The 24,344-nt window shown below is 49.9% G+C and overlaps 1 protein-coding gene across 2 annotated transcripts; it reads right to left on the bottom strand.

Annotated features, from left to right (window-relative positions):
* Positions 1–502: 502 nt before the first annotated feature.
* On the bottom strand, positions 503–24,331 carry ENKD1 (enkurin domain containing 1). Of its 2 annotated transcripts, XM_075577111.1 has the most exons (8): positions 24,222–24,330; positions 21,751–21,847; positions 20,076–20,300; positions 14,095–14,264; positions 13,640–13,801; positions 11,172–11,341; positions 8,515–8,651; positions 503–1,155 (listed from the first exon to the last, which is right to left on the bottom strand). In XM_075577111.1, exons 2-8 carry the CDS (start codon positions 21,833–21,835, stop codon positions 995–997), a joined length of 1,110 nt encoding a protein of 369 aa, XP_075433226.1. In that variant the 5' UTR covers positions 21,836–21,847; positions 24,222–24,330; the 3' UTR covers positions 503–994. The 2 variants fall into 2 exon arrangements, with proteins under 2 accessions (XP_075433226.1, XP_075433227.1); XM_075577112.1 differs by lacking the exon at positions 8,515–8,651 and having other exon boundaries at positions 24,222–24,331.
* Positions 24,332–24,344: the final 13 nt, after the last annotated feature.

The raw sequence follows: 24,344 nt of genomic DNA, 5'->3' as shown, positions 1-24,344 counted from the left end.
GGGTACACTCGTGCTGAACCCTGCTATTTGTAGCACTGGTGTCACACCCTCCCCACCTCCCATTGGGTAATTGTCAGTGCTTCCTCCTGGGGAAACAAACATGGCAGCAAAATCTTACAGGATCCGTGGGCCAATAGGAAGCTGCTCCATCGGTTGTGGATTCCTATCGGCCAACGCACAACGCTGGTGGCGATATTTAATTTTACACGACGGAGCACCGCCACCGAAAACTAGATGCATCTCAAGAACTGGGGGCCCCGTCGCTGGGAGTAGAGCGCTTCAGCATCAGAGGAACGCCTGATCGCAGATTGCCAAAAAAAGAGCAGGTATCAAACCCTCCGGGCCTGACGGAGACCAATCATTATATAAAAAAAAAAGATCATTTGCAAATCGCCGACAATCGCCGAGCCGGTAAATTAAGATGAGTGAAGATGCCAGAGGTCGATTCGCCAGAAGGTGAAGGAGTCTGGTGAACACATTCGCCTACAAAGATTGCCTACTGTAGTCCTTTATCTTTTATTACTCAAATCATACAAAACATTCTCCACATTTGTGAGTTTTGCTGCAGTTTATGGTGAAAATAAACACATTTGGTAATATCCTATGATTTCCTGAAGGCAAAATTCCTTTATGGTGAACGTCCAACTTTTCAAACTGATGGCAAAGATATCCAGTTTGCCACCAACTTGGGCAAAGGGTTTTTTCCATCTGCCCCGGGTATGAGAAGGACTTGCACATCTCGTTCATTTCCTTCATCATGTTAATCAGGATTAACCTTCTCCTTAAGCAGCAAAGCGGTTACGTTAATCAAATGTGCCAGCTCCAGCGACACAGGAGAGGACAATGTTTTGGTATCAGACGGAGCAGAGATCAGCGCAGACGGATCAAAGTCTTTGTGACGTTAATTAAAAGTGGCCCTAGACTAGCCAAGTTCGGAAAAAAAAACGCTGGTTTGGAAAGGTCCATGAGATGTTGAAGAACCAAAAGTCGGGTGTTAAGAGTCTGTTCTGATGAAGACCTTGGAGCGGGAGAAGATTTTGTTGGCCTCCTCCACCTCAGAGAGTTTTTTCTCCAGCTGGGTCCGTCTGTTCTGGATGCTGAGGGTGTCTGCACGGACAGGCAGCATCAAAAGCTCCTTCACCAGCTGGGCCTGGGCTAAGGGGAGAGAGGGAGAGAGAGAGAACGCCATTACATGACGCATGGAGAGGAGAGGGAGGAGGAGCGCCATTACATGACATGTGGAGAGGAGAGGGAGGAGGAGCGCCATTACATGACGTGTGGAGAGGAGAGGGAGGAGGAACGCCATTACATGACGTGTGGAGAGGGAGGAGGAGGAGCGCCATTACATGACGTGAGGAGAGGGAGGAAGAGCGCCATTACATGACGTGTGGAGAGGAGAGGGAGGAGGAGCGCCATTACATGACGTGAGGAGAGGGAGGAGGAGCGCCATTACATGACGTGAGGAGAGGGAGGAAGAGCGCCATTACATGACGTGTGGAGAGGAGAGGGAGGAGGAGCGCCATTACATGACGTGTGGAGAGGAGAGGGAGGGGGAGCGCCATTACATGACGTGTGGAGAGGAGAGGGAGGAGGAGCGCCATTACATGACGTGACGAGAGGAGGAGCGCCATTACATGACGTGTGGAGAGGAGAGGGAGGAGGAACGCCATTACATGACGTGTGGAGAGGAGAGGGAGGAGGAACGCCATTACATGACGTGTGGAGAGGAGAGGGAGGAGGAGGAGCACCATTACATGACGTGAGGAGAGGGAGGAGGAGCGCCATTACATGACGTGTGGAGAGGAAAGGGAGGTGGAGCGCCATTACATGACGTGTGGAGAGGAGAGGGAGGAGCGCCATTACATGACGTGACGAGAGGGAGGAGGAGGAGCGCCATTACATGACGTGACGAGAGGGAGGAGGAGGAGCGCCATTACATGACGTGTGGAGAGGAGAGGGAGGAGGAGCGCCATTACATGATGTGAGGAGAGGGAGGAGGAGGAGCGCCATTACATGACGCGTGGAGAGGAGAGGGAGGAGGAGCGCCATTACATGACGTGTGGAGAGGAGGAGGAGGAGGAGCGCCATTACATGACGCGTGGAGAGGAGAGGGAGGAGGAGCGCTATTACATGACGTGTGCAGAGAGAGGAGGAGGAGCGCCATTACATGACGTGTAGAGAGGAGAGGAGGAGCGCCATTACATGACGTGTGGAGAGGAGAGGAGAGGGAGGAGCGCCATTACATGACGTGTGGAGAGGAGAGGAGGAGCACCATTACATGACGTGTGGAGAGGAGAGGAGGAGGAGTGCCATTACATGACGTGTGGAGAGGAGAGGAGAGGGAGGAGGAGGAGCGCCATTACATGACGTGTGGAGAGGAGAGGAGGAGGAGTGCCATTAAATGACGTGTGGAGAGGAGAGGAGAGGGAGGAGGAGGAGTGCCATTACATGACGTGTGGAGAGGAGAGGGAGGAGGAGAGCCATTACATGACGTGTGGAGAGGAGAGGGAGGAGCGCCATTACATGACGTGTGGGGAGGAGAGGAGGAGGAGGAGCGCCATTACATGACGTGTGGAGGGGAGAGGAGGAGGAGGAGCGCCATTACATGACGTGAGGAGAGGGAGGAGGAGGAGCGCCATTACATGACGTGTGGAGAGGAGAGGGAGGAGGAGGAGCGCCATTACATGATGTGAGGAGAGGGAGGAGGAGCGCCATTACATGATGTGAGGAGAGGGAGGAGGAGGAGCGCCATTACATGACGCGTGGAGAAGAGAGGGAGGAGGAGCGCAATTACATGATGTGAGGAGAGGGAGGAGGAGCGCCATTACATGACGCGAGGAGAGGGAGGAGGAGCGCCATTACATGACGTGTGGAGAGGAGAGGGAGGAGGAGCACCATTACATGACGTGTGGAGAGGAGAGGAGGAGGAGCGCCATTACATGACGTGTAGAGAGGAGAGGAGGAGCACCATTACATGACGTGTGGAGAGGAGAGGAGAGGGAGGAGCGCCATTACATGATGTGTGGAGAGGAGAGGAGGAGGAGCGCCATTACATGACGTGTGGAGAGGAGAGGAGGAGGAGTGCCATTACATGACGTGTGGAGAGGAGAGGAGAGGGAGGAGCAGGAGCGCCATTACATGACGTGTGGAGAGGAGAGGGAGGAGCGCCATTACATGACGTGTGGAGAGGAGAGGAGGAGGAGCGCCATTACATGACGTGTGGAGAGGAGAGGGAGGAGGAGGAGCGCCATTACATGACGAGGGGAGAGGAGAGGGAGGAGGAGGAGCGCCATTACATGACGAGGGGAGAGGAGAGGGAAGAGGAGCGCCATTACATGACGTGTGGAGAGGAGAGGGAGGAGCGCCATTACATGACGTGTGGAGAGGAGAGGAGGAGCGCCATTACATGACGTGTGGAGAGGAGGAGGAGCGCCATTACATGACGTGTGGAGGGGAGAGGAGGAGGAGCGCCATTACATGACGTGAGGAGAGGGAGGAGCGCCATTACATGACGTGTGGAGAGGAGGAGGAGGAGCGCCATTACATGACGTGTGGAGGGGAGAGGAGGAGGAGGAGCGCCATTACATGACGTGGGGAGAGGAGAGGATGAGGAGGAGCGCCATTACATGACGTGTGGAGGGGAGAGGAGGGGGAGCGCCATTACATGACGTGAGGAGAGGGAGGAGGAGGAGCGCCATTACATGACGAGGGGAGTGGAGAGGGAGGAGGAGGAGCGCCATTACATGACGAGGGGAGAGGAGAGGGAGGAGGAGCGCCATTACATGACGAGGGGAGAGGAGAGGGAGGAGGAGCGCCATTACATGACGTGAGGAGAGGGAGGAGGAGGAGCGCCATTACATGACGTGAGGAGAGGGAGGAGGAACGCCATTACATGACGTGAGGAGAGGGAGGAGGAGGAGCGCCATTACATGACGTGAGGAGAGGGAGGAGGAGCGCCATTACATGACGTGTGGAGAGGAGAGGAGAGGGAGGAGGAACGCCATTACATGACGTGAGGAGAGGGAGGAGGAGGAGCGCCATTACATGACGTGTAGAGAGGAGAGGGAGGAGGAGCAGGAGGAGGAGCGCCATTACATGACGAGGGGAGAGAGAGGAGGAGCAGGAGGAGGAGCGCCATTACATGACGTGTGTATATATAGAGAGAGTGCTCTGTCCCATTACTAGCAACTGATCATGTAATGAACTAACCCAGGGGCGGCCAACTCCAGTCTTCAAGGGCCACCAACAGGCCAGGTATTACTGATATCCCTGCTTCAGCACAGGTGGCTCAGTCGAAGATAGGGATATCCTGAAAGCTCTATCTTCAACTGAGCCACCTGTGCTGAAGCAGGGATATCGGCAATACCTGGCCTTGAGGACTGGAGTTAGCCACCCCTGAACTAACCGCTTCTTGTTAGTTAAAAGGTGCAATCCCACAGAGCTGGACAAAAAACTACTTTTCTTAAAGAATTTAACAATCCAATTGGCTTTTTGAAGTGAAACTTCCTTAGTGGCACCTCATTCGAACTGGGGCAAAAAAGAATTGTGGAGACAGAAATGAAACGGATGTGACGTCAGTGCTGGCAGTTGAGGCCGGGCTGTGTTCTGGCTCAGCCCGACCCCAACACTGACATCACACCCGCTCCACAAATCAGCGGCGACGGCGATAGCCGCCGGCGCCGCTCCTAACGGCCGCTGCTCCCCCCACATGGCTGATGACATATGCGGCGGCGGCGGCGATAGCCGCCGGCGCCGCTCCTAACGGCCGCCATTCCCCCCGCACATCCGCTGCCAAGCCGCGCATGCTCAGTAATCATGGGGACTGGAGGAAAGCCACGCATGCGCAGAAGCGGTTGGCAGCGGCGCCGTTCCCCGCCCGCTGCCACGAATGTTGACATGTGTTGCCGTTCCCCGTCTGCTGCCCGGGACAGCAGAGACCGCCCGACCGGGACAGCCCCCACCCCCCCACCCTTTCCTAACCCGAATGGGACCTCCCTCCCAGCCCACACATGGGCCCGCCTAACTTCCACTACCGCTGCCATGCCGCGCATGCGCAGAAGCGGCTGGCAGCGGCGCCATTCAGCCCTCCAGTGACGCGGGCGTTTGCGGACCCCCAGGAAGCGGTGGTACAAAAACCCGGGCGCAACCCGCGCGGACCCCCCCCCCCCGGACCCCCCACGACCCCCCACACACTGACGGACCCCCCCGGACCCCCCACACACAGACGGACCCCCCCACACACTGACTGACCCCCCCACACACTGACTGACACCCCCCGGACCCCCCCACACACTGACAGACCCCCACACACACTGACTGACCCCCCCCAGACCCCCACACACACTGACTGACCCCCCCAGACCCCCACACACACTGACTAACCCCCCCAGACTCCCACACATACTGACTGACCACCCCAGACCCCCACACACACTGACTGACCCCCGAGAGACCCACACACACTGACTGACCCCCCAGACCCCCACACACACTGACTGACCCCCCCAGACCCCCACACACACTGACTGACCCCCCCCAGACCCCCAAACACACTGACTGACCACCCCAGACCCCCACACACACTGACTGACCCCCCAGAGACCCACACACACTGACTGAACCCCCCAGACCCCCACACACACTGACTGACCGCCCCAGACCCCCACACACACTGACTGACCCCCCCAGACCCCCACACACACTGACTGACCCCCCCAGACCCCCACACACACTGACTGACCACCCCAGACCCCCCCACACACTGACGGACCCCCCCACACACTGACTGACCCCCCCACACACTGACTGACCCCCCCACACACTGACTGACCCCCCCACACACTGACTGACCCCCCCCGGACCCCCCCACACACTGACAGACCCCCACACACACTGACTGACCCCCGCAGACCCCCACACACACTGACTGACCCCCCCAGACCCCCACACATACTGACTGACCACCCCAGACCCCCACACACACTGACTGACCCCCCAGAGACCCACACACACTGACTGACCCCCCCAGACCCCCACACACACTGACTGACCCCCCCAGACCCCCACACACACTGACTGACCCCCCCAGACCCCCAAACACACTGACTGACCACCCCAGACCCCCACACACACTGACTGACCCCCCAGAGACCCACACACACTGACTGAACCCCCCAGACCCCCACACACACTGACTGACCCCCCCAGACCCCCACACACACTGACTGACCCCCCCAGACCCCCACACACACTGACTGACCCCCCCAGACCCCCACACACACTGACTGACCCCCCCAGACCCCCACACACACTGACTGACCCCCCCCAGACCCCCACACACACTGACTGACCACCCCAGACCCCCACACACACTGACTGACCCCCCAGAGACCCACACACACTGACTGAACCCCCCAGACCCCCACACACACTGACTGAACCCCCCAGACCCCCACACACACTGACTGAACCCCCCAGACCCCCACACACACTGACAGACCCCCACACACACTGCCTGACCCCCCAGACCCCCACACACACTGCCTGACCCCCCCAGACCCCCACACACACTGCCTGACCCCCCCAGACCCCCACACACACTGACCCCCCCAGAGCCCCACACACACTGACTGACCCCCCCAGACCCCCACACACTGACCCCCCAGACCCCCACACACACTCAGTCACACGCACACTCAGTCACACACACTCAGTCACACTCACACGCACACTCACAGTCACACGTACACTCAGTCACACTCACAGTCAGACGCACACGCACAGTCAGACGCACACGCACAGTCACACGCACAGTCACACGCACACTCTCAGTCACACGCACACTCTCAGTCACACGCACACTCTCAGTCACACGCACACTCTCAGTCACACGCACACTCTCAGTCACACGCACACTCTCAGTCACACGCACACTCTCAGTCACACGCACACTCTCAGTCACACGCACACTCTCAGTCACACGCACACTCTCAGTCACACGCACACTCTCAGTCACACGCACACTCTCAGTCACACGCACACTCTCAGTCACACGCACACTCTGTCACACGCACACTCTGTCACACGCACACTCTGTCACACGCACACTCTCAGTCACACGCACACTCTCAGTCACACGCACACTCTCAGTCACACGCACACTCTCAGTCACACGCACACTCTCAGTCACACGCACACTCTCAGTCACACACACACTCTCAGTCACACACACACTCTGTCACACGCACACTGTCACACGCGGAATTGACACTTAGTGCAAATAGCTAATACAGGGGATGTGTGCCGAGCACGCGCATTCTAAGTCAAATTTATTTGCGTTTTGTCATTGAGATTGTATTTTGATTTTTAATTAAAACATCACCAACACAAATACAATTTCTGTGACAAAAGTCAAAGAAGTTTCACTTACTATGCGCGTGCTCAGCACACACAGCTTTTTTTTTTTAATCTAATCTAACATACAAAAAGCAGAGATTTGGCCTCTGAAGTGTTTGTTAAACAAGTTGGCTGAATGAGCAGCTCAGTGAGTAAAGGCACCGATTCTGATAACAATGACACAGAGTTTAAATCCTGGTGTCAGCTCCTTGTGACAAATCACTTTATCTCCCTGTGCCTCAGGCGCCAAGAACATAGATTGTAAGCTCATCTGGGCGGGGACTCACGTCTGCAAATCTCTGTACAGCGCTATACAAGAGTAACGATAAAACACACACACACACACACTGCGGGGGAATGCACTATTCCTTGTTAACGCGTTCCTCTAATTCTCGCTGTAAAAGTACATTGTGATGCTCACAAACAAACAAACGCCGGAGCGAGCGCAGGTTACCAAACCGTACCCACTGTTATGGAAAGTTAATCAAGGTCATTTTTTTCTCTTAACGATTGCGTTTGTGACCCCTGTCAGAGAGGACAGTAATGCATTAGTGGCACTGAAGCATTAAAGAGCTGGGCCTGGATCCATATACTGCTGACCCTGTCATGACATACAGTACGTCACAATAAGAGGCTTTCCTGCAATGCACACCACACCCCTAGTACTTTGTTTTGGCATAGAACATAATGTTCAGCAGGACATGGTAAACTGTATAACCCAGCGCCGATCCCCTTCTGATATCCAAGCATTAGAAGTAAGCTTTGTACATGACTGCTCCAGTACAGGTAGTCCTCGCTATCCAACGTTTCACTTTACAACTAATGCATATCCAACGCTTTACACTGCAACCCTATGGGCCGTTTTCCGACGCCGGAATGCGTTATCCAACGCTCACCGCCACTGATTAACACGGGACTCACTTTACAACGGTGTCACTATCCAATGCTACTTCCAGAACGGTTTCCGTTGGATAACCGAGGACTGCCTGTACTGATATACAGAATGTGCTGTTATATCAGCAGTCCATTGCGCTGGCAGCTTTATATGGGAGGGTCTTAGTTGCAGGTAACACAGAGTTAGATGGTGTATGACATAGTAAAGCTGTTCTGTTCTCTTACTCTGTTTGATGTTGTGCAGGGTTTCCTGTCTTTTAGCCTCTGACATCATGGTGTGTCCCGGGGGCATGGACGGGTCAGGGGTCTCCCTCTTACGCTCTTCGCTCTCTCTGCGCCACTGATCCTTCAGGTCCAGGAGACTGTTTAGGGGGAATCAACGTTTGTATTACTGAAATAAAAGGTTTTTTTTACAGTGGGGTTCTGCTATGCAGAACAATACGCAGAGCGTCTCAGCGCCCAGGGGAGCTGGGATCAATCTGGTTTGGTTTAAAGAAAACCAGATCCTTTCTTCATTAGCGGGAACCAGGTATTCTCAAAGGGTTAATGGCAGAGGCCATTTTAACTTCCCTGGTAGGCAACTTTGCAAGCAACGATGTCTCCAGAATGTAAGTGGAGAATTTGCATTGCCGAAGGCAGCGGTTCAAGGCCTTTGTGAGGAAAATGGTGGTGAATATTCAGTATTTTAATCAATCTGGGTTTTCAGGGGTTAATGTAGCTATAGTTTGATTTAAAAAAAAAATATACAATATCTTCGGTTTATGACAGGTCAGACTCTTCCTGGGTCTGTCCAGAGCTTCAAAAGGGACTGATGGGTTATCCGTTATGACCACTAAAAGTACAAGATGTGTTGTACGGGGCTGATAGTCTCGGGATCAGGGCAGTTGTTTACCAGAGACGGGATTACAATATGGCTCTCGACATCTTTTATAAACAGGATCCTTTTAAAGCTACAGCTCAACCCCGTCATAACGCGATCCGTTACAACGCGAATCCGCTTATAACGCGATGCAAGCGTGGCTCCCAAGTTTCGTATTTATGAATACTTTACAACACGATTATTGGTTTCCTAAATACTTTATTGTACAATGCACGCAATTGTACATTATTTCTAACGCGATCCGCTTATAGCGCAATGTGATTGTATGGACCCCAAGCACAGCGTTATAAGGGGGCTGAGCTGTATTTTCAGAGGCGTTCTTTGGAGGATTCTGCAAGGTTCAGGGGGCGTGCTTAAGAAAGTATTCAACCAAAGAGTGACTTTATTAAAAAGTAAGATATCCGGCGATAACCTCTATGCTAGACTCGCAGGGGTGCGTAAACTTTCTGTGCTGCGCCCCCCTGCCTGCTCAGCCCCAGTGCTCACAGCCCCCTTACCTAGGAATCGGCATCAAATGATGCCGCGGGGTCATGCGACGTCAAGTCACATGACGCAGCAGCATAATTTGGCGTTGCATTGCCATGGTGACACGTCATCCGAAGCCAAGGTAAGTAAGTTAGAGGCCTTGCATGCTCCCCGGCATTTAATTTAAATGCTTTGGGGAAGAGCGCAGGGCCTCTAACCACTCCCCCCCCAAAAAAATCTCCCGACCCCCAGTTTGCGCACCCCTGCGCTAGAGTATAACATTCAGATATCTATAAATCGTTGCAATAAGACAAATCAAATCATACCACACACACATTACATGAGTAAGAGGTGCCAAAGACAGATCATTGTTTCTCCTGCGAAAATAGACGTTAGGCTGTCAAATTTTAGGAGCAAGCGTGCATGTGGAGAGCACGGACGCAGCCGTGAAGATGGCGGCTAAGTATTGGGGAAATTAAGTTATGACTGTTTATATCTTGAGTCAAGATTTTAAACGCCTTTTTAGAACAAGGTTTTTTCTAAGTCGTAAAACCGTTAACCCAGCAGCTGATTTATGACAGGGGTGGGCTTATGTGGGCTTCAATGGGAGAGGAATGGTATTGCCCTGGAGTTATGAAATCACAATTCAACAGAAGTGTGTTTGGGATCAGATGAATTTTCATCTTTCTACGCCAGTGACCTCTCTGGGGGGAAAAACCTACGACATACGGTAACGTACTATATATGGATTTTTGTTTTATGGGTTTATCCTGTTATTTTAAAAAACAGTTTTGCATTTATTGTACCTGTATGTTCTTGTAATTATCTTTTTCTGAAATCTGAAGCACTGTATTTTTATATATTCAACAATTCTTTAATAAGTGATGCTTTGGGGCTCTGAGTGAATTGTTGCACGCTCTGCAGAGTATTTAAATTTTTGGACACATATTGCAACAACAGATGTGTGTGTGTTAAGTGCATAATTTTTTATATAAAAAAACAGGGAACTGACACCCTGGCAGATATATTACATGTTTTGCATAATTTCTTGCGTGGTGGCAGCATATAGATATGATTGCTATCGATTAAGGGGTTAATGTTAACTCATTAAAGTACCTTGCGCAGGAGAAAGGCGAGTTGGATAGAGTAGCCGTGTATTAACCCAGGTTGGATATCCAAGTAACGTGCTCACTTGTGTGCTTTTCGTGACAGGTGCAATATGGGGACGGGTTGATGGGAGAAATTGTTAATTTGAGGGACCTTTTGCGTAGGTGAAAAGTGGGTCAGCTTGCGAGCGAAGTATTAACCCTTATACAGGTCACGTGCTCACAGGTGTGCCGTACGTGACAGCCTTCATAATGATAAAAGACCGGAAATGTATTTCTCTCTGGTGAACAGAGCAGATTGTTGCTTTAAAAACTATGGTGTACATAACCACTGTCCTGATCTACAGTGAAACTACACTACTCTAATACAGCTACTAGAACAAAGTCATCGTGCCAAATACGTGCCAAGGAGAAGAGACTGAAATACTTACTACTGGGGAACCCGCCCTTTCTGCTTGGTGTCGTACTCCTTCTGCTCTTCTTTCTTCTGTTCTAGAACCTCGTTCAGACTCTGCAGGGATTGCGAGCGCCTAAGCTGGACCTTCCGTGCGTTCCGAGCGTTGTACGCCACAAAGTCTATGCTGGAGCCCGTCACCTGCATCTAAAGGAAGGAGGAGTGGAACAGAGGTTTGAGCGAGTGTGCGATGCAGGGAATCCAAGTTCTAACACGTCTTTTAGAACATCGCTCTTTGCGTTGCAGGATATTCTTGCAGAAGGGTTATCAAAATATCAAGACTACTCTGCCCCTTCCGTATAACCCTGTTCTCATCCCTCTCTTTTGTTTTGCCCAGGGCTGTCTTCTTTTCTGCCCCATCTGCTCTAATACTCTCTCCCATTGTCAACTTTAGGAATCTCCCACTTACTTGCCATCTCGAGCACCTGCTCTGCCCATCAGAAAACTCCCCTTACAAAAGCTCTGTACCGCAGCGTACAGGCATACCCCGCATTAACGTACGCAATGGGACCGGAGCATGTATGTAAAGCAAAAATGTACTTAAAGTGAAGCACTACCTTTTCCCCACTTATCGATGCATGTACTGTACTGCAATCGCCCTATACATGCATAACTGATGTAAATAATGCATTTGTAACAGGCTCTATAGTCTCCCCGCTTGCGCACAGCTTCGGTACAGGTAGGGAGCCGGTATTGCTGTTCAGGACGTGATGACAGGCGCATGCGTTAGCTGCCGTTTTCCTATTGAGCGATATGTACTTACTCGCGAGTGTACTTAAAGTTAGTGTACTTAAAGTGAGTGTACTTAAAGCGGGGTATGCCTGTACACACTTTTAAACTATTGTCTCTTCTTTTTCCAATATCTCTTCCAAGCACACAATCCTTTCTCCTAATTTTACCTTTTTTTTAAATACACATTTACCCGTTTTTGCGATATTTTCCTGTATTAAGTCTGGTTAACGATGTCTGTAAAGTGCAGAGTAAACGGCTGGAGCCAGAGAAATAAAAATCCATCCATAAGCGGGTTAGCCTAATCTTGCGCTCCTCTACCAAACTTTCATTCATACCCATTACTTTCCAAACGCAACGTAACCCCCATCGTCATGATTATTTCCTAAATCATGTCGTAATAACCTTACAATGTGACATCGCTTTTATATGCAGATCATACGTGGGAAGGGAGGTAAAGTGACATGTCCAAGCTCACAATTTGCTCTTCTTACATGCTGCTGGCAGTGTACGCAGCTCTGCACATTACATTTTGAAGGCACATGGAGCTCCCGCCCCAGATCACAAGTAAAACCGACACTGGGATATGAACCATACTCATTGGCTTCACAGGCAGTGCTTTCCACTAGCTACGCCGTCAGCCCACGAGGCATTAACAGAGCAATCCAAGCAGGCCATGTAAAAAGAAATGTTTTAACACAGAACTGAAGCAGGGGATTCCCAGAGCTGAACCCCATTAATCTCATCTCTGGGGACCCCCTGCTTCTAGAGATAGACCTCTGGAGTGGGTGCCGGTATCTCCTGCAAGTTTAAAGCTATTGCATCACATGGGCCAATAGGAAGCTGCACCTGATGACGTCACGGCTTCCTGTTGGCGTGCAGGGCGCGGGAGCTTTGGAAAGCGGCCAATACGTGATCCCTGCTAGCCGAACAGCTACCGGCACCCCGTATGGAGGCACGTATCTTCGGAAGCAGGGGCCCCCGGAGCTGAAATTAATGGGGCTCAGCTCCTGAGACACCCTGCTTCAATCCTATGTTTAAAAATTGCTACTGTGAAACCACAAGCATGTGTATTAAAAGTCAAACACTTTAGTTACTATACCATATCTGCTACAGTGTCTGCAGTATTCATGGACACAACCATTTCGTATTCTTTTGATTTAAAAGGGGGCGGGGGGGTGTTCCCTCTCGCCATTTTTGTTTTTTGCACCCAATATGGCCGCCTATTTCGAGAGGAAGCGCTGTGCTTTTCGACCCAAGGAAAGTTTAAAGGTAATGCTCCTTTCAAGCAGCAATCCCCTGTGTTTTTATTGCTTTCAGGATAGGAACGAGGGTTCCACCAGTGCAGGCCCCAGGAATCCCACTGGGTTCCCGAGATAATTACCAGTGACATTACGTGGTTTAAATCCCTTTCCAGGGAAAACAAAATGGCTACGAAATGTTAGGCCAAATAGAAAGCCGCAACTTTATCGGTCGTGACTTCCAATGGGACAACGGCTTTGAAAACCAGGAAGTAATACCGGTAACTCCACCTGTAAATATCTCGGGGAAATAGTGCGGCTAAGCTCTGAAGGACCTCCCACTCCCCCCGTTTCAATCCTGTAAAGGCAAAGGGGGGGGGGGGAGGGGTTGTGGTATATGTACAGGCGGCACAGCATTCTCATTATACAGTTATCCTGCACAGCTCATTATTATGTGAGCAAGACTGTCAGTGACCTTGTTCTCCTGGCTTTCTGTCGCTCGCTCCTCTAAGGTAACTGGCGTTCGTGCCCTGCTGGGTCTTGGCGACGGTGACCTCTTGGGCTGTATTCCTGAGCCACAACGGGAATAGGCCTTTAAGAACGCCTGCGGCTCGTGGTTAAGGGGGGGCGAGCTCTCCTGGAAGGAACACAAGACAATAAGGCTTCGGGTACGGGGTTCTGTTCCACTTCAATGGTAATCATCATCTGCAGCAGTGGTGCTCAACTCCAGTCCCCAACAGGTCAGGTTATCCCCGCTTCAGCACAGGTGGCTCATGGGATATCCTGACAACCTGACTTGTTGGTGGCCCTTGAGGACTGGAGTTGCCCACTCCTGCCCTAAAAAAGACATCACAACCTCCCAGACCCCTGGAACGTTTAAGTCACGTCAGGAAGGAAGTCTGGCCGTGCAGGAAGGGGTGTTAGATTGACCTGAAGCTTGGCCTTCACTTTGGACTCCACCAGCTCATACTTCTGTGACTTCCATAGGGCTTTGATGGGCTTGGGACGGCTCTGCTCTTTCTCCGTCTCTTTCTCTCGGCACTTCTTCTGGATCTCTCTCATCCGTCGCACATTCTCCTTCTCGTGGTCCTTGTCTTTTCCTGGGCAAACAAACACAGATGGCATCGTCTCCAAATGGAACAGGAAGAAAGCCTCTAGTGCAGGGGAACCCAGTTTGAAATCGCAGTTCCCAACAAATCAGTTTAACACGCACCCCCCTTTTTTTTTTATCAGGGGGAGCGTGGTGGAACGCAGTTCCTGTACCTCTTTTCATACACCATTTGGTAATTATTTTGTTTTTTTTTTAGATTTTTACAATTTTATAAAACAATTAGAATGTAATAATTATTATTTTACAAAAACAGAAATTTGAAACTATTTTGACATGTGAATAAGTGTATATTACGGCGCATGTACAAGAAAAATTCTCCCATCACTGTTCCCTCACCTTTTTTTTCTAGAGAGCACACACACACTAAGAAAAATGAGTTACATGTTAGATCCGGTGTGTGCATTCCAAATAAATGATAAATGGCTACAACTTGTGTTTGGAATGTAAAATGTAAAAATGAGTAGTGCACAATCAAAAAAGGGGAGGCGATTCCCTTTTTGGATTGTGCGCTACTCATGTTTACATTCTGGACTTCCAACTTCGGCAGCTGCACGTCGTCTCCAGCTCTGGAAGTGGCTGATTGTGAGTACTATTTTGTCTATTGAATTTGACTATCCCAATGAGATAGGTGGTGTGTGTTTTTTTTTGCATACCACCTGTTTTCAGGAACTATTTTGTCATGAAGCTATCCATGGATATACTCATTTCTACATATATATGATTATGGATTCACCCTTCCTTTTATCAGTCTGGAGATAAATTATTATACTGTCCTGTGCTTGAGCACTCTTACCACGCTCTACAACTTGTGTGTGGGCTCCCAGCTCGCGGTAAGAAAGGTGCACACAGGTGTGAGGAAGCCAGATAGGTACACCTTCACCTTTTGCATTGCTGCAAAAACTATTATTCTCACATGCAACAATTACCTTGTATAGAACCCCTCCCCCCAAAGAACAACAAATAGAATGACGTAAATAACATAAATATCATATCTTCTGATCATTGTATAATATATATATTTGAATTAAAATAAAAGATCCCCCCCCCCAGAATGGTGCATTTGGCCGTATCTTTGTAAATCAGTATTGCTGACCTGAGAGAGAGGGCCCGGAAGCTTCTCTTATAATATCTAGCTACCTTTTTATTTGGACTAACAATAAATGCCATTTGTTTAACACAAAAACTCACCTGTAAGCCAAGGTAATGTGAATATATATGGTATAGATGTAATCTATACATGCCAAATGTTTACATATAATAATTTGTAAGTCTTTAAATATATCAAGGTTTATTATAATATTCTTGTGGCCTTTACTCCCAATTTCTTCCTGAGGAACCCTTTGGGACACCAGTTGGACTGCCTTGCCGTACACCTTGGGAAACGTTTCCATAAGATTATACGGCCTGGAAAGTCGTCCAAAAAACCCTCCCCACATTTACAGTATGAGTGGGGCTTTGGGTGGAAAGCGTGTTACTCACGTTTCTAACAGTAACATCCGATGGAGATCGGAGAGAACTTTAATACACCTCAGATGTGGATTCGTTTTTTTTTTGCTAATAAGGGGGAACAGTTAGAGAATGTCATACATCTGCGTATAGTGTTTGTGTCTTCTAACCCAGGGGGCCCAACAACACCCATCCTCCATCCCCCCCGCCCCCCCCACCGATAGAATTCCCGGGGCCCAGAACTACAGTTTCAACAGCCTCCCCCATGTCAGCAGACTTGCGAACACCACCCCCCCATTTTACAACTCGCGAAATCCCCCTCCTCTATTTCCCCTGTATTTTTCTGTCTCCTGTCTCATTTTTACCCCCTCTCTTCCTCAACACACTACCCCGCCATCCTCACTCTCCCCCTCCTCCTTCAATTATCCCCTTCTCACTCAATTCCGCTCCATCAATCCCCCCTCCACAAAATACAAAAATAAACCCATCCCCCAAATACATACAAAACACACTTAGCTTGGGGGTGGTCTCAGGCGCCCCTAGATGCTGCGGGCTTCCTGCCGGGCTTCCTTCTCTCTCCCATGCAGTTCGGGCCTCTCTCCCTCACTCCGACATCAGGGAGATGTCGGGACAATGCGCGGGACAATGAGGGAGGCCCGCAGCTGGGGAGAACCAGGGCCAGGCGGACGGACAAAGCAGTTGGGCTTGACCTCTGGCCAGGCCCAACTACTTTATCTGACTGCCGGACCCTCTCGCTTCCGCCGGACCCCGGTTTTCGCCAGCTGCAGACCTCCCTCACTGTCCCGTGCCTCTCTCTGTCTCTCATGCTGGTGTGCACCGGAAGCTGAGACCAGCTTTCAGCGCGCACAAAGAGAGGCCCGGCGCGGGACAGTCGGTGAGGCAGGCAGCAGCTGAGGAGAGCAAGGGCCTGGCAGCCGTGAGAGGTCTTGGCAGCCGGACAAAGAAGCTGGGCCCAGTCGTCAAGCGCCGGCCGGGCCCCCTGCAGCCACCGGGCCCAGGATACTTGTCCCCGTTGGCAGCACTGCCTGTGCTGGGATATTCTTAAAGCCTAACCTGTTGGTTTTTTTTGGGGGGGGGGGGGGGCTTGAGGACTGGAGTTGAGCCCCCTTGTTCTAACTCCAAGTGACAACTCAATTGCCAATTTGACACTGGCTGGCAAAACAAGGGCCCTATCCTCGCACAATAACGTGGCAAGAGAGCGTGGTCCTCATGGGTCTATGGAACAAGACGCACTGGAAGCACCACTGGCTCAGATCTACTGACTGCAAGAGACACAACATGAAACTAGGAGCTTTGTTCTGATTATGAAGTGTGCGAATCCTATTGCTATTTGGGGGAATATCAATAGGAGGAAGTAAGAGACACAACTAGTGTACCCACCGGGTCTCAAAAGCCGTATCTGTGTATTATTTATAAGGCACTAGTGCAACAAAGAATGTATTTTAAACATTCAGCACCTTATTTACATTTACACAGGAACACACAACATTGGTTTAGGAGTATGTCACGGGAGACCAGGTTTATCAACACCTTCTTATACCGGGATCATTGATTGAGCAAAGCAAGGAGGTAAAACAAATTGTAATTTATTTCAGGGAAAGACATACACACAATGTAACACAATTTACAGTGTTAAAACACTTACTGGGAATGGGGCTAACGAATAAATCTATCCTTTAAATGAAATTCACAAAAATGACCTCTGAAGGAGCCCTTTCCAATGACCAGTAGGTACTCACGAAAGTCCTGGAACTGATTTCGGCGCAATGCCAGGCGCGACCGCTACGTTCTTCAGAAGTGGGACTTAGACGAATTCTTGAGTCAAAATCTTTGAAGCCAGCTCAGGATAGCCCTGTGTTAGCCCCGGATACGGGTGCTCAAGCAGAACTGCAGTACCCCTCCTGTTCTAACACCTTGGAATTTCTGAGGCTTTCAAGTCCGGACTCCACACAGACCCATAGGCACCAAGCTTGGTAGCCACCTGCTCCCTCGGAATCCATGACTTGGATATCCCACAGTTCATTTACAGGTTATCAGTCCATATACCTATTAAATATAATTCTTTAATAAAATATAGTGTCCTGTCTTTTGTGTTATAAAATATATCAGTTCCTATTTTGGTGTCAGGGATGGAGTCAGAGTATAATTTGCCTACACTCACTAGCCTGATTCTTGGTACACTTTAGAATTAACTTTCAAAAAATTTACACAAAAGAAATTACTCTTAGCTTTATCACTTAGCTGGAGCTCCCCCTGAACTCCTATACCAGGTTCAGGGTACCTGTGCATGTATCTGGGCACCCCTCCTTATACTAGGAACCCCGTGTATGCTTGCAGGTATACATTAACCCCTTCACCTTGTCTGGATGATGCTGCAGCAGGGATAATGGCGGTGAGTCGTAAGAACGTTTTCAGAGTCAGAGTTTGCCCGGAGTAATGTGCTTTGATATATCCGAGAATCTCAGTCGATTCCCGGATCCAACTCTTGGGGTATCCCATAACTCCGGAACCCCGATACATAGACACATTCTGTAAAGACTCTCTCCGACAAACCCACCCTGAAACTTACAGCCTGGAAATCTCCCGATCCCAGCACCCCAGGAAAGGCAAAAGACAAATCTTCAAATGTTGCATAATTTGCACAGTCACAGTAATGCATTTCTGACATCTGGGTCCAAGAGCTGACACTTTAGGACCTCAACACACAGATCAGGGGTAACCAAGTGGGCTTAAGCTTAACCTTTATTAGTGAGCCTGGTTAACACCTTCACCGTTACAGAGTACGACTAGAATTACCGCATTGCTTTTATGCCGGTGACCCTTGGAACCATGGGATTTAACAGAGATTTACAAATTGTACCTAATTTTGGTAATGGCGAACACTATATTCCTCAAGACCCAAGCATTTTGCAGAGATTTTATTTAAAAAAAAAAAAAAAGGGCTTAAGAAATGTTATACTGTACTAAGAAAAATAAAATAATATCTATATATATATAAAATTGAAAGTTATTTGATTGTTAGTAGATGTGGGGATTCTCATTGGTCCGTTGGTCTGTTGGTCCGCCCACCCATGGCCTGCCTCCCCCACGACTCTCATTGGCCAAGAGGTACGCTGACATCACAGACACACCTACTCCACTGTGACACACACAGACACAGACATACTGCCACAGACTCACCATACCTCCTGAGACTGTCACCCCCCTGCGGAGTCACACACCGACCTTGGTAAGTGTAACCCACTTTCCAACCCCCTCACCCACAGCTCACCTCCCCGCTGGTTCCCCCACACCATCACCCCCCCTTACCCACAGCTCACCTCCCTGCCATCACCCTCCCCTCACCCGCACCGCTACCTTCCCCCCTCGGCGCACCTTCCACCCCCCCCCACCCTCGCGGCACCCTTAACCCTGCTTGGCCACAGGGGGGAGCACGGCCGACTGTCCCCTGGGGCGGCCAGTTGGGGGGACACGGGGAGCCTCCCTCACCCGCAGCTTACCTTCCTCCTCGGCGCGCCTTCCACCCTCAGCTCCACACTGAAAATGTCCCGCTCTCTACACTCCCTTCGCGGACACTACAAACCCTGTTGCCGCTCTGCACTTGGCTGCTACACACTCCCTTCCCGGCCGCTCCGCACTCAAAATGTCCCGCCCACCCTCCACACTCTGTGCAGTAGTATTTATACATACATAGGGTGAATGAGTTTGGGTTCAAAGCCACAATTTGGAAGGTGCCACCAGAGACTTTGAAAGTCTTCAACAAGTCCTAATTTTGAAAGCCACTGTATTGTATGTCTTTATTTATATAGCGCCATTAATGTACATAGCGCTTCACCGTAGTAATACATGTGGAAATCAAATAAATAACAGATAATATAAATAACAGATCATGGGAATAAGTTCTTTAGACATAAACGTAACATTAAGGAAGAGGAGTCCCTGCCCCGAGAAGCTTACAATCTAATTGTTAGGTGGGGAGAACGTACAGAGACAGTAGGAGGGAGTTCTGGTAAGTGCGTCTGCAGGGGGCCAAGCTTTATGTATCATGTGTTCAGAATATCCACAGTGCTATTCATATGCTTCTTTAAGCAAGTGTGTCTTAAGGTGGGTCTTAAAGGTGGATAGAGAGGGTGCTAGTCGGGTACTGAGGGGAAGGGCATTCCAGAGGTGTGGGGCAGTCAGTGAGAAAGGTTTAAGGCAGGAGAGGGCTTTAGATACAAAGGGGGTAGAAAGAAGACATCCTTGAGCGGAACGCAAGAGTCTGGATGGTGTATTAACCAAGACTTTGCGGGCTGGTAATGTCCCCAGCAGACCATTTTTTTAAAACACTTACTTTTTGGAGGAGGCCCCCTGTGAAGGGAGATTCCCTCGAGCTGCAGCAAGACCCCAACCGTTCCATTGTGGCCTCTTTCCATGATGTCGCGGGCATTGGGACGGATTCTTGGGGCGGGGTTTGCAGGACGGGCGCTGTAACAGGTCGGGTATAAGCTTGGGTCTGGCGCCAATGGGCCAGACAAAAAGTCCAACTTCAGGCTACTTCCTTCGAGTCTTCCCCGTGCTAGAGAGATGAAAGAGAGCGCAGGAGAAGGCTCAGGCATCTACGCACAAGGAACACTAATTGTACCAATTGCGCAGCTCCTTCTGCTTAGATAAATGTGTCGCACAGAACTCGTGTGTAAAGCGGCAATCCACACAGCTTTTCCCCCTTCATTTTTTTCAAACATAGGATTGAAGCAGGGGGTCTCCGAAGCTGAACCCCATTAATTTCAGCTCTGGGAACCCCCTGCTTCCGGAGAAACTTGCCTCCACAGGAGGTTCCGGTAGCCGTTCCGCTAGCAGGGATCACGTAATGGCAGATTTTCAACGCTCCCGCACACCGTGGGCCAATAGGAAGCGATGACGTCATCCGGTGCGACTTCCTATTGGCCCATGTGATGCAGGAGCTTGAAGAAGCAGAGAGATATCGCCACCCCTTTTGGAGGTAAGTATCTCAGGAAGTGGCTTTGCATGCGGGCCCAACGTGAGCACAGGAAGATACAAATAGCAGGAATGGGGGTTCCTTGTATGGTATCGGGCTTGCAGTAAGATCCTGACGTTCATTCGAAGCCAAGTAACCAATAAATTGTATTTGACCAACAACTGGTATTGGTGTGTTCATGTGTGAGCGAGATCCACAAACCAGTCTGCGTAAGTATTTTCCCTGTCGGTGAAATCAGCATTTCCGGTCAGCACAGCGGGGAATCCCCGGAGCCGGGATCCATTTAACGGTTCTGCACGTCTTAAAAAGGTTTAAAAACCACCAAGCACCAGAAATAGTTTGTTGCAGAAGATCAGAGACTTCTGCATCCCTCGCCCACAGAGCAGGGAACGCAATATTACCTAATAATTAGCAAAAGTGGCCGGACAGTCTGAGAACGGCAGTAGGGCCACAATACCCAGCTCTCGTGATATCCTAAGTGGGGACGCCAAAGATTAACAAACTGTAATGGGGCATATTTACTGAAGCAGTACTCCAACGATGGAAGACATCTTACAGCCCAGTCACTTTAATGGACTAGAAGGGCCCATATTTACTAAGCAGCCGATTGCCATGAGACACCTCGTGGCGCTGGAAGATCCTTATACTATGCCCTTGACGAGGCTGTAATGCGTCTTCCAGCGGCAGGGAAAAAAAAGGCTCATCAAATAACAATGCTTAGTAACTATGGGCCAATATGTCGGAGTCGTTTCTGCATGCGATTTTGACATAAATACATAAGATACTGATACACGTAAATAGCAATGTTTCCATAAAAGTATTCCCTATAAGAGAAGGCCTGGCAGACACGTTTAACACGCGGGTATTTTACAGCAGTTCCGGGCACGGTGGCAGCAGAGAGCTAGTTTTTTTTAGCATCGCACAAAGTACATTTTTACATGTGCCGCTGCGTATTACACACACCTATGGGACACTTGGGGTTGAAAGCCACTCGTACGTTACATCCTCATATAGATCGGGAATCTCTTACCTGAGGCCGGGCGCTTGTAAAAGTCTGGGAAGAGGGTGGGATCTGGAGGGATAGGGCCCGTTATCCTGGAGGCTCCCTCCGACATGTCTCTTGGCCTCTGAAAGTCACACGTACACACGATCAGGGGGGCTCAACTCCAGTCCTCAGGGACCCCACCCAAACAGGTACGGCTTTAAGGATGTCCCAGCTTCAGCACAGGTGGGTCAGTCAAAGACTGAGCCACTTGTGCTGAAGCAGGGACTGAATGCGCCACCTGTGCTGAAGCACGGAATATCCTTAAAAGCTGACTTGTTGGGGGGGTGGGGTGCTTGAGGACTGAATTTGAGCACCCCTGCACACGATTATGAACCAAATTTACCGGTCTGTATTTTATAGTATTTAGGTCTAACTACCACCCCAGCAGCAGTCTCCCTCCCACTCACTTTTCCATACATTTATTTTTAATAAAATAACTTAAATACGCTTGTAAACCATTTAAAAAAAGCACTACAATAATTTGTGCCATTTCTGTGTTTGTTTTTTTAATGGAAAAGAATCACCGACGAGCGGTTAAAATGTTGGGGTGTAGTCTGCATTTAAACCTGAGAAATAACAGGAAAGGGATAGGGAGTGATCACAGGACCATACTAATTGTATAATGTAATTAAATACGTGAATGAGGTAATCAAATTGTAGGTGCAAACTGTGAACTGAAAAGTGAATCAGAAAAAGGGGAAGGGAAACACAAAATGATTGTGCCCCTAAAAGAATTCACTAAACTGCACACCACTAAGTGTAAAAGTTAACTTTTAATAGATTTACTTAAAACATATATTACCAAAGAATTGTGTAATGTGAATTAAAAATAAATTAAATCAACACTATCAAGCATCCATGTCATCAAATATATGATTATACTATCCCAATTGACAACCTAATGTTGGTGGGATATACAAGACATATGATGCTATAAGTCAGGGTATTAACCCCTCTGGAGCAACTGTGAGACCAGATGGTGAGTATATATATATACAAGTCAGCAAGCAATTAAATGAATAAATATCCAGTGATCCTAATACAATTTATACCATTGAGCACTTCAGTGATGAATTGTCAGTGTGTTGAAGTGCAAGTACTTTGAGTGGTAAAACTGACACTCGCAGCAATAATACTAGTGAGTTCACAACATGGTGAAGCTGACACTCACAGCAATATTATTAGTGAGTTCACAGCATGAGCTCTGTGAAGACACATGTCATGGATAGGAAGGATAACAGGCTCACGGACTGTAGAGATTGAAATAAGTAACCAAATACTGAGGTCTATACACACTGAACCAGGAGACTGCAAACACTACATTAAAACAGCTCCAAGTAGGAGACTGACAGCATTGCGCGTCCAACGCGTGTTTCCCTCCAGCAAAGGAGCTTCTTCAGGGGATTTTTACACTTAGTGGTGTGCAGTTTAGTGAATTCTTTTAGGGGCACAATCATTTTGTGTTTCTCTTCCCCTTTTTCTGCATTTAAACCTGGATCAATTCTGCAAGAACAGAACAGAGGTGACAATCTGTGTCTGGAAAGGGTCACCGGACCGTGCGCTCCTGGAAGGGTTCTGTTTCATGGGTACAAGACGGTGACCTGGAAGGGGTCGCTTACAAACCGGGAATTCAAATCGTTCCAGGTGCCTCTCTTGCAATATAACAGACAAAAAGCCTCCGTCCAATACGGCAATAATTTGTAATTTGCCGATTATAAGGCGAGGTTTATCAATAAGGTTAAGTTGTAAAGCACATACTCTCCTTATAAACGGGCTGCTTACTTTGCGAGCCAATCCTCCCCTCCTCATCACCTAGCCCCCCCCCCCCATCTCACTTACTCTCCCAGCGCCCCATCCCCCTTCCTCACCCCCCATCTCCCAGACCCCCATCTCTTACCCCTCCCCTGTCCTCCTTATCCCATCTATTACCTAATGTCTGCTACATCCTCAATCTCTTACCACCAATCCCCTTTACCTGTCTTTCCCACACTCACTCCCCTCACCCACTCATTCCCCACACCCTCTACCCACTCACCACCTCCCCTCACCCTCTACCCACTCCCCACCTCCCCTACCCACTCACTCACTCCCCACCTCCCTACCCACTCACTCACTCCCCACCTCCCCTACCCACTCACTCACTCCCCACCCCCCCTACCCACTCACTCACTCCCCACCTCCCCTACCCACTCACTCACTCCCCACCTCCCCTACCCACTCACTCCCCTCATCCACTCACCACCTCCCCTCACCCACTCACCCACTCACCACCTCCCCTCACCACCTCCCCTCACCCACTCACCACCTCCCCTCACCCACTCACCACCTCCCCTCACCCACTACCTCTCCAAACCCACTCACCACCTTCCCTCACCCACTCACCAACTCCCCTCACCCACTCACCACACCCACCCACTCACCACCTCTCCTCACCCCCAAGTTTACTGAACACTCACCTCTCTCTCTCTGATCCAAGACAGTTAACACGCCACTCTCCTCTCTCCTAGCAACAGCCACTTCCGGTTCGTGGACCACGCCTCCCGGGTGGTTCTGGGAGTTGTAGTTCCTGGCCCTATTAC

The sequence above is a fragment of the Ascaphus truei genome, chromosome 19, assembly GCF_040206685.1.
Source record: "Ascaphus truei isolate aAscTru1 chromosome 19, aAscTru1.hap1, whole genome shotgun sequence".
NCBI classification, from domain to species: Eukaryota; Metazoa; Chordata; class Amphibia; order Anura; family Ascaphidae; genus Ascaphus; species Ascaphus truei.
This window is presented reverse-complemented; position numbering and strand designations above follow the sequence as displayed.